Genomic DNA, 17,040 nt, shown 5'->3' with positions numbered 1-17,040 from the left:
GCAGCGCGCGCGCCCTCCCGGCCCGCGCCCGCCCCAAGGCGCCGCGAACGCGCAGCGCCGCTGCGCCACAGCATTCCCCGTCGCTCCGGCGCCTTTCCCTGCGCTATTTCCCCACGTAACTTACGGTCTCGCCTTTCTCCAGGAAGGGCCAATTCCACCCCTGCGTAGAGCTACCGGCACCCTCCTTCCCCTGGACAAAAGCAGTCGTTTCTTCTTTTTTCCTCCACCTCCTGGCTGCTTCCCACTACAAGGTAAGTACAGCTGTCTGTTATGACAGGAATTACCCAGACAGTGAAAGAGCTGAGAAGAGTAAAATGCTCCAGAACCAATAAAAACAGTGAAAGAATCCACTCTTACTCTGGATCCACCACATCCAGACATGGAAAGTTCTTTTGCATTTTTTAACTGTTTTTATTTAGGAAGTGAAATTAAAACTTATRAACTATAAATACAAATGCCAAAGTATTACATGAGATAGTCAGAGGTACTTTTATCTTTTTTAATTTCACAAATATTTCCTATGGAATTAAACATACAACAGGGAAATCAAACAAGTTTAAGTCTGTATACAATGAAAAACAAATTACAGAGTTAGATACTGTCAATTTGCCAATTCTTAAGAATTTCTACCTCATACAAATGAAAGCTCTGAAAACTAGAACTCAATCGTTAATGGTACACCAACTGCCATTTCTAACAGTACTATTTGCATTAAGCAAGCTGTCTAGAATTAGGTGTACTTTACCTCTGTAACTCAGTGACATCACATTTTTTAAATATTTTATTTATATACTGTCACCAATATATATATGTACTGCAAAGAGGGCCAAACATTTGCAAAAAAATCAAATTTTACACAACATTTGCGTATTTTTGCTTTTTGCCAAATAGCAAAGCTGAGCTATTGTTTTCACACTGTTTCTTTAATTTACCAAGAACACTTAACTCTGTCTATGTCAAATAAGCAGAAGAGCAAGCTTAACAGCAACTTTCATTTATGCATCTTCTTGGGAAGGGGGGGAGGAGGAGGGTATATATTTTAGATATCACCTTATGCATATCTAAAAATAATGACCACCAAGAATAGGTTCACTAAATTTATTTAAAAATCATAAAACGTTTCTTACAAAAGAGCATTACATTCTGCACACTGCTCTTAAAGGATGCCAGGGACACATGGACTACCAGTATTCTCCCCCCTTCAAAAAAAATACAGTGTACATAAAGCAAGGTGTTCACAATAGTTACAGAAAACATTACAATTTACCACCAACAATGAATAAAAATAAAATCCACTCTCTCTGCTGCTGTTTCAAAATTTCAATGTTAGTCTCGCGCGCCCTTTCCCTCCCCCCAAATATTTGTAAGAACTAAAACATTACATCTGGTGGACAGCAAAGATTCCACTACACCTCAAATGCAGAACACCTATGAAGCAGAGGAATGTTGGCTTTTTAAACAGAAGCAGATAAAAAAAAAAAAAGGGTGCAGGACTCCTTCAGTTCTTCACTAGTCTTAGAAAAACTTTCCAGAATACTGCTTCACACTATAAAAAAGAAAAAATAATCTTGCATTAGAATCCTTCAACATCTGCATACTGCTTCACACTATAAAAGAAAAAGAAAAAAGCATGTATTAGAATGATTGACCATACATCTTGCATCAATATTCACAATGACATTCTTAAAGATTAAATTATGAACTCCTAAAACGTTTAGGAGTAATTAATTTTTAAAGATAATGGCTAATAATTATAGGATGATTTTAAACACATTCAARTATTAGTAGTCTAAAGCCAAACATTCAAGTTAGACATTAAAAATTGCTATGATAGCCAACATGTTAATAAAGCAAAATTAAGCAAAATAGATCTGAAGTTGTTAATATTTGGCAGTAAAGACAAAAAGTAATGCCAGCAAGGTGTGAAATGCTGCATTAACAGCACCAATCGATTTCAACTTGTCCTGTAGAGGCATGGCCTGTGCCATATGGCAGACTGTGATTTGTTGTCAATTTAGTTATCTAAAAACAACAAAATCACTAGTCTTCCACACAGAACTAGACCAACATCCACTGAAATCTTCTATATTTTCTACAGGCTCTATGTAATTTATTACAAGTAGTTTTTTGCAGCAGTTTTCACCAGAGAAATGAGAGGACTGCTCTCTGTTAAGGTGTCTTCCAGTAAGATTAGTTTTGAGGGTGTCTTCATTTTAGTTTGAATGGAGAACAGAAGAGAATCAAGGCAGAACTACCAACTGGAGAAGTTAGGTTCAAATAGTTACTTAAAACCTGCCTTCTAGAAGCTACATCACAGAGAAGAGCTTTAGAATGTAGTAGGGAAAAAAGCCTGTTTAAAATTGATACTAAGGACAGCATTAAGCTTCAACTTGCCTGTTCTGCAGTAAATACTGTGCATTTTGTATCTGGTCCTGTGTTCCCGTAATAGTTATTATCCGATCTTCTGAACCTTCTAATGGTTCATCAATTTTGATCGAAGCTCCTGACTCATGACGTATTTGTTTGATTCTCTGGCCTCCCTTTCCAATAATAGATCCAGCCAACTAGGGGACAAAACAAAGCATTCGTTTTTTGATGCAACTTTCTCTGTAAAAGCAGTTACAGATGTCACAGTAGTGTTCAACTAGCTTCCATGAATTTAAGAATTTCAATGGAAACAGCCAAAAAAGAACCTCTGCAATATTTATTGATAAACATAGGCAATACAAGGTTGAAAGAACAAGCTGCTCATTTGCACAAAAGCAGCTACATAGACCATTTCTATTATTCAGTAATAACAATTAATGCAATTGTTCAGCGTGTCACTGAAGTCACAAAACGAACATGCTGAAGAGTAGATCTTGGGCAATTTAGGAATACTTATTTTATGTTAGAAGTACTTGTCAAGCACCCAAAATTATTATGATTTACTTATRCAGTCTGAGCAAAGGCTGATTGTAAGCAAAATCAACTTACATCTTTGGGAATCGTTACTTGTGTTGTGATGATGGGTCCACCAAGATCTCCGTATGAACCACGGCCCCCTGCATAAGAATAGTCTGATTTAAACGTATGCATCAAGCCCTTCAGTGACTAAGTAACAAAGTGCATGTAAAAATTCTGTATGAAAACTTACCATATCCAGAGCCACCCTCAAACTATAAGAAAAAGAGAGAAACAAAAATCCCTTAAATAGCAAATAGCCATGCTTCATTAACATGTTTTCATCTTAAGTACCACACTGTTACCTTTGAGTCTGTTTTAGGCAAATATCCCTACCTCCAAACCACCTTACTATAAATACAGAAGTGTCAAAGGCATTCTGATGGGAGAGGACAAAGGTGGTGGTGATAGCGATGGAGAAATCTCTTACACCTCTTATCCTGTCCTGTTAAAACTTCTGAGAATACAGCATCAAATAATATTAAGGATCCAGCCATACCAGCTTATCAAATTACCCTACTGGTAGTAGACAGTTCTTGACACTGGCCTACTGCTGACCTTCCAATAGCTAACATGCAAATCAGAAGATCCGAGTTCAGCTTTATTACTACATCCCGTATAGCTTAGGAGATATGGAAACCTCAGTTTCCGGGGTCAGAAGGATTGCTCCATAAATTGTCAACACTTCTACTTCATCTGTATCTTGATGAAAAACCAGTTCAATTCCAGAAATACCTTAGTAACTGATCTCTCCATAAAGATTATGCTACAATCCTCCTTTGTGCAAGGGACAATCACAACATACATTACTGCCATTCTGCTAAAACTACTGAACACCAAATCCAAATCACTGAAATGCAGCACTCCTAACTGCTTTTATTTCTAGAATTTGTAGACTGGTAATTGTTATCAAATGCTTAATTTGTTTTAATGCCTTCTAAATGTACAAAACTCCGTTTTTTTTACCTTCTTATGGAAGTGGAAAATACATGTGCACACTTTTCCAGTAGTCAACTTAAACAAGATCACTGAACTTCAGAATGCAGAMACTTGTGTGAATTACCTGTCTCAGACTGTAATAGACCAACTCTCCCTTCCCCTCACAACCTAAACCACCTTTTATCTTTTTGCAACAACATCAAAATGGAAGCTATTCAGACTAGAGTGTTCAGCTGATTATCTGTTTCTAAGCAACCTATATTGTGTAATCATGTTGCTTAGCAATAGAGATTGTAATACAGCATAATAGAACATGTACTGGAGTGCAAAATACAGGAGAATGAAGGCCACTGCTTAGGACTTAATTCAGAGGCTGATCAGAGGTGCACATTTTATAAAAAGACACAATTATTTCTGCTGGTGTTTTGCACGGGGTTTCTTTTTTGGGCTTTTCTGTTTTAATGAACATTTCTTTCTTTTATTTCCCAGCTCTACTCCCCAGACTACAGAATAGCAAATGAATTTGACAGTAGATGACTGAAGTAATTACAGCTGCAGTGTTTATGTAAGCTAAGAACCGATGTTTAATATTCGGCAGCACTTCATCTTCTACATAGCATAAACATTTGACTACTCCCTTCAAACTTTCCTTCCTAAGACCCCTTAGGAGTAAGGAATTTGATGATCACAAATCAGTACAATTAAATGCGATAGTTTAAAATACAGAGATAAGTAATGCAGAATAGTTTATCCTCAACTATAAGCAAAGACCCATTTTTAAAGTTCCTTGTTTGTAACATGAGAAAACACAACATGAAGTTAACACAAAATAGATATCCTAAATGCACACACCACCACTGCTATTGAAAAAGAAAGGTTATGACAGTTACAACTTAGAACAGTAAAATGGGGTACATAAAGCAATACAACAGAAAAGCTCCTCTCTTTTGGCTATGCTGCTCCTTCTGTAACGTAGGACACACTGTTAGGATATAAACTGCCAATACTCTGCATCAGAAGAACAGCCTTACGGATTTTCAATAGCTGCAAGCTGCCACTCACTAAACTCAAGCTCAGGCAATTCTAGTTATTATTAAACCAATTCAAATAAGTTATTTTCTCAAAATGAACTATTAAAGTAGCCAAATAAAAGCATGAACACACTCACCAATTCTGGCGGCTGCATGTCATCACAGGCATCCACATGACACTGCATCATCTTCCAGGCACAACATGACATGAGAAAAAGAGGAAATGAATCCAAATTAAGTTCRTCTCAAGGAGGTTTACAAGTAACTTTGCATTGCAAGCAAACACATACATACAGGTATATAAAAATATTTTCCTTAACACCTAATCCACTACAGAGACTCAAAAAGTATTTAACTCAGACGAGTGACAAGGTTTGTTCACTTCTACTTTCACTGTAGGGGTACGCTAACTGATTAATTTCTTCTCTCTTTCTGTAGTGTAAACAGATTTTCCTCTTGCAAAGACTGCCAGACAAACAAGGGTAGGGCAAAGTTTTAATAGATTTTTTTCTCCAAAGACCTTTAAGTGCTACAAAAATACCATTTACCAAAAGGTATTACCTATAGGTATTAAAATCTTTTATTTCTCAAGCTTTTTTTTTTTTTTTTTTTAAGAGCACTTTGAAAGACTAAAACCGATCATTATCTCTGTATCAACAGCAGGTCCAGTAAGAAGGACACAGCTTACCGTATTTTTATTAATTCACTTCCATACACCTCATGCAGCAAAGAACTAGCTAGCAATCCACAATTAATTTTATTAGCAATGTAATTTTAAAAAGTGGTATTTAGAATGTTTCCTTCACAACTCTAAAACAAGTGCTGTGAAGTCCGCAGACAATATAAACATATAATTTGGAGAATCCACTTTAAGTTACTATGAATCCAAAAATCTATGCAGGATTAAAAAATAAATGTGTAAGACAGAACATGAACAGCACACTAAAATACAAAAGTTCACTGGTACTCTACAGACTCATTTGTGCTTGCTACTACTCGCACCTAACATGGAAACCAAATGAAACACTGGCTGAATAGGGCAACAAACACAGTAAACAAGAACTGCATTAACTTTTAAATTTAATGAAAGACATATGCCACCCAAACTGACAGCAGCAAATTCTTGTTAAAATTTTCCCTCATTTTTGAGGCACTAACCTAAAAGAGTGAAGTTTTGTTAATTTCTTCCTGTATTTAAACTCAAACATAGGAGTTGACAAATGTTTTTCCTTTACTAGTTTCTYACATACTTTTTAAATGTCAGATCACTTAAATACAAAATACATTCAGTATTCTTAATGTGCATACCTCTGTTGAAGTGTTTATACAGATACATAAAGGTGCACGTATGTAAGAATATGTTAGAAGTATCAAGAACTGGGAACCATTTGAATAAGYGAAGAAAGATTAGAAGTCTGGATATATACTCCACCTTGAAAAGACATTCTAATTTACTTCTCAACTCAGATTTAAAAATACTTTGGAAACTCTAAGAATTGACCTTTTTTTAATAAAAAAAAAAGGATAAATGGCTTTTTATGCTYGTCCACTTTATATATTTGTGTTTATATATCTGAACACTCCTATGCCAACAGGTATTTAGAAACAGCAGGAATACACACAATCAGGTTTCCTCAACTATCAAAATATCTTTTATGGTTCACAGGCATTTGATCTGGAGTTGTTACAGCCTTAAACATATAGTTCTGTAATAGAGAAACAACAAATGCCTCTCCTTTAGGAAACAGCTTCAGAAAAGAGATTATAAACCAAGTGAACTCTTTTAACTAGTAGTGCCCGGTTACAACTGTAAACCAGACTAAGAGACAACTATTTTGTTATGTGGGGGACATTATAAGGACAAGGTGATTTTTTTTTTCAATTCAAAATTTTTCCTCCCATCTTAACATTTACCACACTGTCAATACCTCAGAAATTCCAGAAAATTCAAGGTTCAGCATCCAGTCTTGAACTACCGAATCTTTCTGCCTCTAGTGGAAAGGAGAACTAGCAGTAAGTGCGGATTTTTGTATGTTCAGTATCTAAGATCTCGATCTTGGTCTGAACAAAATCTTGTTTTTTTCRAAACATCTACATAAAATAAGCGTTCCTACTCTTTGAAATCAGCCTTTCACACATATTGTATGTTTTGCTAGAGAATGTTTTCTATACGAAACGAATGCCAGCATTGGAAGACTTTATGTTTCTGGCATCACACTTAACAGTTTCAGCCTCACAATCCCTCAGAGAACTTCTCATCTGCTTCTATAACTAAGGATGCTGGGATTATGGCTACCTAAAACTAGACATTAAATGCAATCTATGTTGCGAAGCAGTCCTCAGTTTAGAYAGGCTACGAAATTCTGTTATAATGTTATCAAAAATGAAGAGCAATTCCACTGCAACAAGAAAAAATTGCATATTGGAACAGAGAAAACGGGCAATGAAAACTTACGTACTTGCAGAAACTCATGTCAAGAAAGCCAAGATCAACCTGATAAAAGTCAGGTTGGACAGAGTCCCCAAAAAATTAGAAATTTTAAGTCTTTCAATATTTCTGACWAGCTTCTGGTGCCCCAATTTTGACATTCCTTTAATACCTACTTCCAGTAAGTTTTCCTCCCAGACGGAGGCAAAGTGTAAAGCTTGTTTAGGTAGTCCAGTTCACAGCTCCTCTCCATCCCTTCCTCTTCCATCCACAAAAAAATATCGTCTCATCTGTCATTTTTAGTAAAGTGCCAAACAGTCAGAGGAGAAACAAAGATTGTTACTCCAGATCTTTAACTCCTTAATGCCCATGATTTCTATTCCCAAGAAAAAGGAGTCTAGTACAACAGCAGGTGACTACTAGAAAAAAGCATTTCAGAGTGTACAATGGAAGACTACCTTTRAAGCTTCCGTATCTTATGAAATTTGTTTCTTCTGCAGCAGTTAGCATTGACATTATTCAGTATATCCAATACCACCAACTTATCAGTGGCCTTGATCACTGATTTCCAAAACATCTGGAATCACTTTTTTTTTTTTGGCAAACACAGAAATTGGCAAAAAAATTGCAACAACTGGTTTGAAAAAGCAATAATCTGCCAGACCAACTGGAGATCTACAAAGATACTAGTCAAGTTTCCTAACAGATGCATTAAGAATGCCTGCCTGAATCAAAGACTGTCTTGTTAGCAGAATTTAAGAGAAGATTCTTTTGATTTATTTTCTCCCAATTCCTATTTCTGACATCATTAAAATAACCCCTCCCCTCCCCCCAACGTAAAAGGTCAGTATAATTAAATCTGCAAGGTAGAGCATAGCTAACTTTCTATACCACCGTTCATGGTAGGAGGAAAAGACAGACACTGGAGCAGATTGCACCCCACATACTCTTTATGCCCCAAGTGACTCTTCACATTCCAAACATTCCTCATCAGGAAGGATCATCTGTATGGACAAAACACTTTGATAACACCAAATTCTATCAGGTGCACACATGCCCCTTATTTAAATACATGGACTCAAGTTTCTTCAGAAAGTCCTAACTGTATTCACTAAATAAAATAATTTGAATTTTCAATTCCTACCATTCCATCATAACGGTCTCCAGGTCTGCCCCTTCGGTCGTAAGACATAAGATCTCTAAAATGAGAAAAGCAGCAGCATGTCACTTSTGTTGTAAACTGGTTTGTATACTCCAAATTTTCATATTCATGATATACATAAAACTCAGAAATTCTGACTACTTTATCCAAGTTCGAAATGGCATTACAAAAAAAAAAAAAAAAGAACTACCATCTGTAAGTACTAGTAGACTGCTACAGTACAGCAAATAATTCAATTAAAATACTTTCCGAAATAGGCTGGTGCAATAAACACTTGATCCTGCATAATCCCTACCAATATGAAAGTGTGAAATACAAACATGAWTCAACAAATTCTATTTGAGTTTTGCACAATGTATTCATACAACAACTCACCCGCCACGAGGAGGTGGTGGAGGAGGAAGAGGAAGATTACGAGCTCTGCTGCCACCTCTGCCTCCACGACCTGGGGGAGGTGGTGGAGGTCCTCTGCGAGGGCTCATATCATCATAGTCTCTTCTTGATGGAGGCATAGGTCGTCCACCACGACCAGGAGGCATTCGATCAAAACCTCCTCTTCCACGCATTGGAAAGCCTACAGGACGTCCCCTTCTATCATCAAACATCATTGTGAAGCCACCATAGTCATACGTTTCATCATAGAAATTGGGATCGTAAGGCTGGGCCCGTCCTTTAATTGGAGACTAAAACAATCAAAACAAAAACCCTGCCTGAGTTAGCACTGACTGTTAACAGTTAGCCTGTTTAATCAATATTAAACATAAATATGAAACTATATATTCTGGAAAATGCTATGACTATTTAACCCCGCTATCTAGAAAGGCTATCATTTTATCCAGAAAAAAAAAAGGTGATATGCTTCCTATGATTTTCACTATGATAACGAACCTCCTGTTACTGATCAATAGGACTTAAACTTGCATCCCTTCTTCTCCAACTTTTATTTTGTATCTTAACAATATGCAAAACACAAATAATGGCTTACTTGTACCAAAGCTTCCCTCTCCTGTAATGTGCATCCCAAATTCAAAACAAAGAATGGCAGATAACTGTCCAGCACCTTGTTACGCAGAAGTAAGAGGTACCAAATTCAAAATACACATGAAAAGACAGGATTTTCCATCCAAATCATCCCTTAACTTTCATGAAGGCCATTGAAAAAACAGAATAAACCTATTTAACACACGTTACCTCAGAGATAAGATCCAGGATAATCTTGATACATTCCACAACTCTATCTGGTTTTCCTCCAATAAGCACCACTCTGTCAGTGGAATGAGGACAACACTCTTGGAAGAGCTTAATGGTAGTCTGAGTGTTCTATGGAAGAAAAAGCTCAAGATTTTCAAATACAAGTATTTTAAACGACTTTATTATAAACTTACTGAAAACAAAAAGGGTAATAGACATTAAAATCACGTTTTTAAAAAATCAAAACTACCCTATTCAACTCAGTCATTTTAACTGTATGTTTGCTCCTGAGCTCTRACAAGAAAGTTAAGTTTAGCAAACTATCTTTTAAAGATCTACAATGACATCATTTTGTATGAAATGCTAGTAAAAAGGAGAAACTTAATTTCTTATCTTTCATTTTTGGCTCATCTATACTGTCATTCAATTAAGTATTAGCAAAAGAACAACATATCCATTGTGAGCCTGTGAGCTTCCAAGGTGTGTTATACTGCGTACACTGTAAAAACATACTCTGGAGGCAAAACAGTGATGTTGCTAGGATTATGCCTAGTCATTTTACCTCTGCAATCCGCACAAAAATACAGCTTACACCTAAATTGATCTGAAATTGCCTTGACACAATGCCAGGGAAAAGACAACACAACTCTCCAGATTCATAAAGACCACTCGCTTTTTAGAATATAACCTTATTCTTCCACTGATAGAAAATAATCATTCTCAAAGTGGAAAAAATTTTTGAATATTCTGTATTATAAAAAGTTCGAACGTTATCATCTTAGTTCATGGAGATACRATCACTCTAAACTGTTTTGCATGTCTTTCACATCAATATACCTGGTCTACTCCATAATTCATTCCAAAAAAGTGATGAATGCTGTTCTCATTAAATGAAATAAAATCTTTTCTTTATATAGATTGCTCTGCTACTCACATGTTTAAAAGCTTGGTGCAAAGTCCTCTATCACAAACAGACACTTTATTTCTGAGGGCTTGCAAGAAAGTTGTAATATGTAACTCACAGATTTTATCGGTACAGAGAAACCAAGTATGAAGTATGTTGTAAGGAATTACTTTACAGAAGATACMAACCCTTACTGCTTATGAACACAAAACACTAAGCTGTTCGTACATCAGAAGTCATATCTAAAAAGAATAGGAAACAGTACCTCTCTGAGTTCTTTGATTTTAGCACCCTTGACACCAATAATTCCTCCTGCCAGACTTTGGTGAATTAGAAGTCTTAATTCACAGTCGAAGTCACTGCCTTTGTAGTGTTGATACTGTAAGTAAGAGTCATGTAAACAAAGACTATTATTCCCAGAAAATATTTAAAATACTGKTTTTTTCTTCCCCAAACACCATGCTATGGACCTAATTTGTCACTGAACTGTAATTCTGTATTTACTAAGACAGAATCACAACTACTTATGCACCTTGCCCCAAAGTGAAGTAACGTCAGATTAGCTTTCCTTCTTTCATCACACAGTGTGCCTTCTTAAATTTGTATAGAAAGTTATCAAATAGTGTAACACACTTTTTCTTTTAAACAAAGCCAAGGCAGCATACAAGGCAAGATTAAAGTACAGCTACATCAAAGTTGGGCCCCAAAAAGTCAGGAGACGGGTTATTTTAAAAGGGAGGACACGATTCTAAACACTGATTTAGTACGCAGAGACCGTCACCATCCCCTACAAAAAACAGAACGCCAGAATAGTTTGAGAGTTTCAGGTCTTTTTWAAAGAACAGGCTGTTTTTATTTTCTGATAGAATAAAATAGTATATAATCATTTTGTTTTAAAGGCTAAACTTGTACCAATGAAGAAAAAACAAACCTAAAAAACTTACCTCTTCTAAAGTAGGGATAATCTTCTTCAAGATTTCTCCAATTGTCTCTATATCTGCACTTATACTCAAGATGCTGTCAAAGGCCATAAGTACCAGATAATACGCAGAAGGTAGAAAAGAAGAAGAGAAAGTAAGTTTTGTGTTCATAATCATGCACAAAAATCTAACAAGATTTACTACACAGAAGAACTTACAATTAATATTCCCCATTTAAAGTAAGCCTGTTAAATGAATTTACAACACATGCATCTTTGTTTATGCCCAATATATATGCATGATAACTTTAAGATTAGGTAGGTCTTGCAGAGAGAGAAAGAGAAAGAGAGAATGGGCTTTGGAAGGGCTCAGATTAAGTGGGCAAGAAATTGACGCATAACTGAAAGTAGAAGTGAATATTCATGTTCCCCGCCACCACTAATTTAGGATACCCTCGCTATTACATTGGTAAAACTGGCACACCTTCTCGTAGAAAAAGTGGGGATATGCGAGTGGTGAACATTATATTTGGAGTAAGGTTATGAGACCAGTTAGAAATTAGATTACTAATGGGCTCCGCAAGAAAACAAATACAAATGCAAGACAAAAAAAAAACAACACAAATGAGAAGTGAAGTAAAGTGAACCAGAGAGTTAGCATTTCATCAGAAAATTATGAACAGGCAATGTTGGGGGGAGCAAGGTGGGCCACAAAGACAGAGCGAGAGACTATTTTGAAACAATTTGATTTACAATGCAGCGAATATGCAACACTTGAAGCTGTGCTCCTTCCATTGAAATAAAATTAGTGGATTGTTTGGGTGGGCAACTCACGTAAAAGTTCAGTGACAAAAAGACTTAATGGGGAAAATAAGACAGAAAACTTGAAAAAACAATACACCGTCTATAAGGGGATACTATTTAATTATATAAAAGGCAGGTAATAAAATACATTTCTCTCTTTCTAATCAGGCAGTGAGGCATAAACTGTTGGGACATACCGCTCGGGGCCACTGCTGTCTGGGACTGAAACACTGGCATTGTACTGCATTGGTCATTGGCGTTCGTGGATGTTGGCATTGGGCATGGGTATTCAATCGGAAGTTGTCAAGTATGGTACCCGTTTGGCAACGAGCACATTTTTGGGCATAGCCAACCAGGGTTTTCACATGGGCGTTCAGGGGCGGATGGGCCAACGTCATGGTGGGCAACGCAGGGGCAAGTCGATCCAGTACATGGGCAACGGAGATATATGGCCAAAAAAACAAGGAGAGGGAAAAGGGGGAAAAGCAATAAATTTTAATTTAATACAAACTATACTCATTACTCTCAATTAATGAAACAAGTTTAAGTTGTTCTGAAGACTAACACAATAACGGATTGCTACATCGACTGTGGCTTAACAGTATGGACCTTAAAAGTGAGTTACTTGATCTGACTAAACTACTTTTTACTTTTAACATACGATGTTTCAGTAGCAGGCTGGCTCATGAGGGTAGACACAAAACCTGTCAAGATCCATATGACAAAAGCCTTGGGCAAATCGGGAAAGTTCCAGAACAGTCTAAAATATCTGGACTTAAGTGATTTATTTATTTACTTAAAAAAAAAATAAAAAAAAGACGAAAACACTAGTTGCCGAAGTAAGTGAGTGTACGTATGATTCCTAACTATTTCATCTTAATCCTCAATYCTGGTTGCTATAGTTTATGAACTCAGTTGGAACCGATTGTGTAATGATATATTACCAAATATTGTGTTGAACAGATTACTGCTTGAAAAATTGCTGAAATCGTAGCTGATGTTAAGTACAGGAGTGTAAACAAATGGAATTTAAGAAGCACTGCCAAGTTTTATAAATACATAACATTAACGCTGAACATGTGTCTAATCACAAGAGTCAACCCACTATAAAGTGTGAATATGTAAATAAGTCATGACCATTTAGAAATGCTTCCAACTAATAGAATAAATGTATCTTTACTGTACTATACCCATATTTAAATCATGCAACCTTAACATTAATGTTTTTGTGCTTCATGTGCAAGCTGTTGAAGAAAGAACAGATGGACAGTTTTGTTTGTTTTTTAAGGAAGTTAAAAGAATTTCTCTTATTACTGGTTTAAGCCAGCCACCTGCAATGGTTTCAGTAGTACTGTAAYAGATTCACACACGTGGGAAATGGTACAATTAAGGGTTTTAAGCTGTATCAATATTTCTAATTAAGATGTTAACTCACTTGAAGTGTGTAATTTAATGGAATCCTTTTAGAAAGCAAAGAGGTTTAATATAAACCTCTCCTCCTATATGACTCAAGCTGGGGTTTAATTAAAATACAAACTGAAAAACTAAGTTATCTATTCTAACAATCATTAAAAATGGCTTGTAACTAGACTATTGATGCCTAGAACTGAATTCCTCAATTTCTAGAAATGCACGCAATCAAGTTTTCAATGTAGTGCTCTGAAAGAATTGGTGTTAAATTAGTTCAAACTCATATATACTCACGTCTGTACGAAGTGCCTTAATATTTTTGCCACCTTTTCCAATCACTGCTCCAGCATTCTGAAAAACAGTTTTCAGAAGTTAACATTATGCCAACATGGTAGTCTATGCTTCTGAACTGAAAACTAAGAATGATGCATTTCTTTCTGCATTACCCCCTGCAATGCATTGTGCCAGGGGGAGAGGGAGTGTGTTGCTTGTGAAAGGTTCATATTAAATTAATAATAAACTGACATACTTTGTCAATGGAAAAAAAGGCTAACACAGCTCTTACCACTCAACAGAGGAAAGAGATAAATATATTCAGTTTTGCAACTTACATAGTTTTAATTCCAAATTTAAGTTGCTAGGCAATTCTGTCTGTGTTAAAACAATCTCATAGTTGGAATACGACTTTGGAAAACSTATCTTCTGGGATTTCATAGGCTGTGTAAGTGAATGATTTACCACTTTTTTTTTGTTTCAAAATGTGTGCAAACTTCATTTTCCCACTCCGAATACTTCTTGATAATTTCAAGCATTGCTTCTGGATTATAGCTATGCATCTCAACTGACTGCACAGACCGGTACAGTCCGAGAMGGTTAAGGCCAATATAAACAGTCACTAATCTCACGTCTACAAAATCAACAGGAACAAACTGCTAGATATTCAAGAACTGTAACCATATAACTGCATTTTTACTAGGTTATTTCAAGGACTGCATGTTACTATGGCTTTTATTCTACTATGGCAGTTCATACATGATTCTAACAGCACATGAACRTCTTGCAACATTCCACATGATGTGAATATAGGTCAGAAATACCATGCAGAGTTAAGGTAACACTCCTTGTCCCAACACAAAAGACTGAATGACTTTCGATGCAGTAGAATCAAGTTTATCACCAACAATTATAAATACTTTCTAGTGATAATTTGAACTAGTCTATGAAGCTATTGCAACCCCTTAAGTGTTACTCCCACTTTTCTTTCAGTTGATACATACAAATCGACTTACATGTCAGAAGAATTAGTAAGATCCTGAAAAATTCAYCTTAATTCTCACATTCAATTTACAATCATTAGCTGATCATTCTCTAAATTGCTTGCTTCCAGAGACTAATATAGTCATTCTCCTCGAAATAACAATCTTCTCAAAACTATGAGAAACAGGTTATCATCTCTACTGCTCTGTTTTAAGCAAGATTTTTTAAATTGTAAAGTCTCATAGTCCATTAAAGACTTATCCTTGAAAAAAAATAATTTAACATAATGCTGTTGGCAAGACACTGCTACCATTAATGCACAAATAATTATTCTTAATATGTTACATTAAATAAAGCAAATGCTGTTTGTAAACATAAAATGCGTTTTCGGTTGTGTCACCAATGTCTTAAAAAAAAAAGCCCTAAGCAGTAACAGGGTGATATAAAAAGACATACTTTACTCTGAAGCAGGATGCGTAATTCAACCATCTCATCTGTATTTCGAGATCTTTTGAAGGCCTGCTCTTCTTCCATATCTTCCGCAGGACGTTTGCCTGTAGACAGGTCCATAGTGGGGAAACAAACATTTTTTTAACTTTCTAAGTTTTAACAAAATGGAATGTAYGTGAAGCTTATGCATTGTACTTCTAATAAAGCACTCTTTCCTATTAGCCCAAAACTAAGTTTTGACATTCACTCTGAGATGCTATAATACAGCTTTTTTACTTCAACCTATATTAGTTATTGAAAACTCATTTAAAAATATCACCTAGGTGGTATTTCTTCTACAACTTACAATTGGAAAAAAATGTTYGAACCAAAAAGGCTCGGAAGTAGTTCTTCCAATACTGAAATACTGGTGAAATAATAGAAAAGCTGCATTTCAACACAGTATTCAAAAAGCTGGCACGAATAAACTTAATACCAATGCCTTTACTTCTCCACTAATTACATCCTTTAGGCTCTTAAAAGAAGTGAGTATTTAGAGCTATTTTACATATGTCCATACCTGTAGTGTAATAACCGCAATACATAAAACGGAATACAGCATGCCTAACAGTATTTTTCCATGATGACACTGTCCAAACAGGTACTGAATATTTAGCTATCAAACATTTTCAAATCCTTAGCTGTAACTTTAAGCTACTTATGGCATATCTGAAGTATCCCCAAAGAAAAATTATGTATTCATGATACAAAAGRATGTATAACCACATGGGATAATTAAAAATTGCAAGACTATATGCAAAATGCAAAATTGCTGCTGATACAAGCATATCTGATGCAGTTAAAGCATTAAAAATATTTAGAAGCATTAAGATATCRAATGGTCATTCCAAAATGAAATAGTCATTTAAAAAATTTACCATTTGTCTCTGTGTTGGTAAAAGTCTCCTCCTGTTGTTCAGTCTCCATTACCTTTTATTCTTGGGTGGCAGATAAAACCTGTTGCAGAATAAAAMAGCTAGTACATGTATTTTGTGAAAAAGCAAACTCTGCATTGTAGTAAAAGGAAACAGCAAAAAGAAATGTCTGCTTCTAGAACTTACCGGTATTATATATCCTTGCAGAGCAAAACTCAAGTGTTTCTGGGCGGGATCAAAACCCAACAGCCTATTGCTTCAGGAGCCTGGAAAAACAGCATACATCAATTGTGGCTCTGTTCATTTACAGCTCTGACTCTCACTATAGCAGAAGGGGATTTGTCCTGAGCTCTTGCTGCAAAGCTTTTCTTTATAAAAGATAAAGCATAGCAAGGCCAAACACATGACTAAGAGGAGAAGTAACAGTCAAACTTGCAGATAAAAAACTACAATCTGAATTATTCTAGACAACTTGGTTTACAGTTATTTGCTAGTTTCATACATTCACATTTATCGAAAATGATACTTAAAGTGAGCAAGTACACAGTTCCTATTACAGTATGTTACATAACGCATGTTTTGGATTTCCTTTTTTTAGGAGCACTTTTTTAATCTGCTCCAATTGTTTAAACAATTTAGACTAAAAAAAGTCCAAGTGTGATAACCACCAGCACTAATTTTACAAATT

The 17,040-nt window shown here is 35.8% G+C and overlaps 1 protein-coding gene across 6 annotated transcripts; it reads right to left on the bottom strand.

Annotated features, from left to right (window-relative positions):
- Positions 1-1,084: 1,084 nt before the first annotated feature.
- On the bottom strand, positions 1,085-16,652 carry HNRNPK (heterogeneous nuclear ribonucleoprotein K). Of its 6 annotated transcripts, none has more exons than XM_085313302.1 (16): positions 16,539-16,652; positions 16,357-16,434; positions 15,445-15,555; positions 14,026-14,082; positions 12,519-12,562; positions 11,543-11,615; positions 10,864-10,977; positions 9,695-9,823; positions 8,879-9,186; positions 8,486-8,540; positions 6,842-6,904; positions 5,051-5,101; positions 3,137-3,158; positions 2,977-3,059; positions 2,395-2,564; positions 1,085-1,546 (listed from the first exon to the last, which is right to left on the bottom strand). In XM_085313302.1, exons 2-16 carry the CDS (start codon positions 16,402-16,404, stop codon positions 1,516-1,518), a joined length of 1,359 nt encoding a protein of 452 aa, XP_085169428.1. In that variant the 5' UTR covers positions 16,405-16,434; positions 16,539-16,652; the 3' UTR covers positions 1,085-1,515. The 6 variants fall into 6 exon arrangements, with proteins under 6 accessions (XP_085169428.1, XP_085169436.1, XP_085169418.1 ...); XM_085313310.1 differs by having other exon boundaries at positions 1,085-1,607; positions 15,445-15,542; positions 16,356-16,434; positions 16,539-16,651; XM_085313292.1 differs by having other exon boundaries at positions 1,085-1,607; positions 16,539-16,651.
- Between the last annotated feature and the right edge of the window lie 388 nt (positions 16,653-17,040).

Source organism: Rhea americana, unplaced genomic scaffold (assembly GCF_003343005.1).
Source record: "Rhea americana isolate MKP2758 unplaced genomic scaffold, rheAme1 scaffold_11, whole genome shotgun sequence".
Lineage (NCBI taxonomy): Eukaryota > Metazoa > Chordata > Aves > Rheiformes > Rheidae > Rhea > Rhea americana.
The sequence above is the reverse complement of the archived record's forward strand: the minus strand, read 5'-3'. Positions and strand labels throughout refer to the sequence as shown.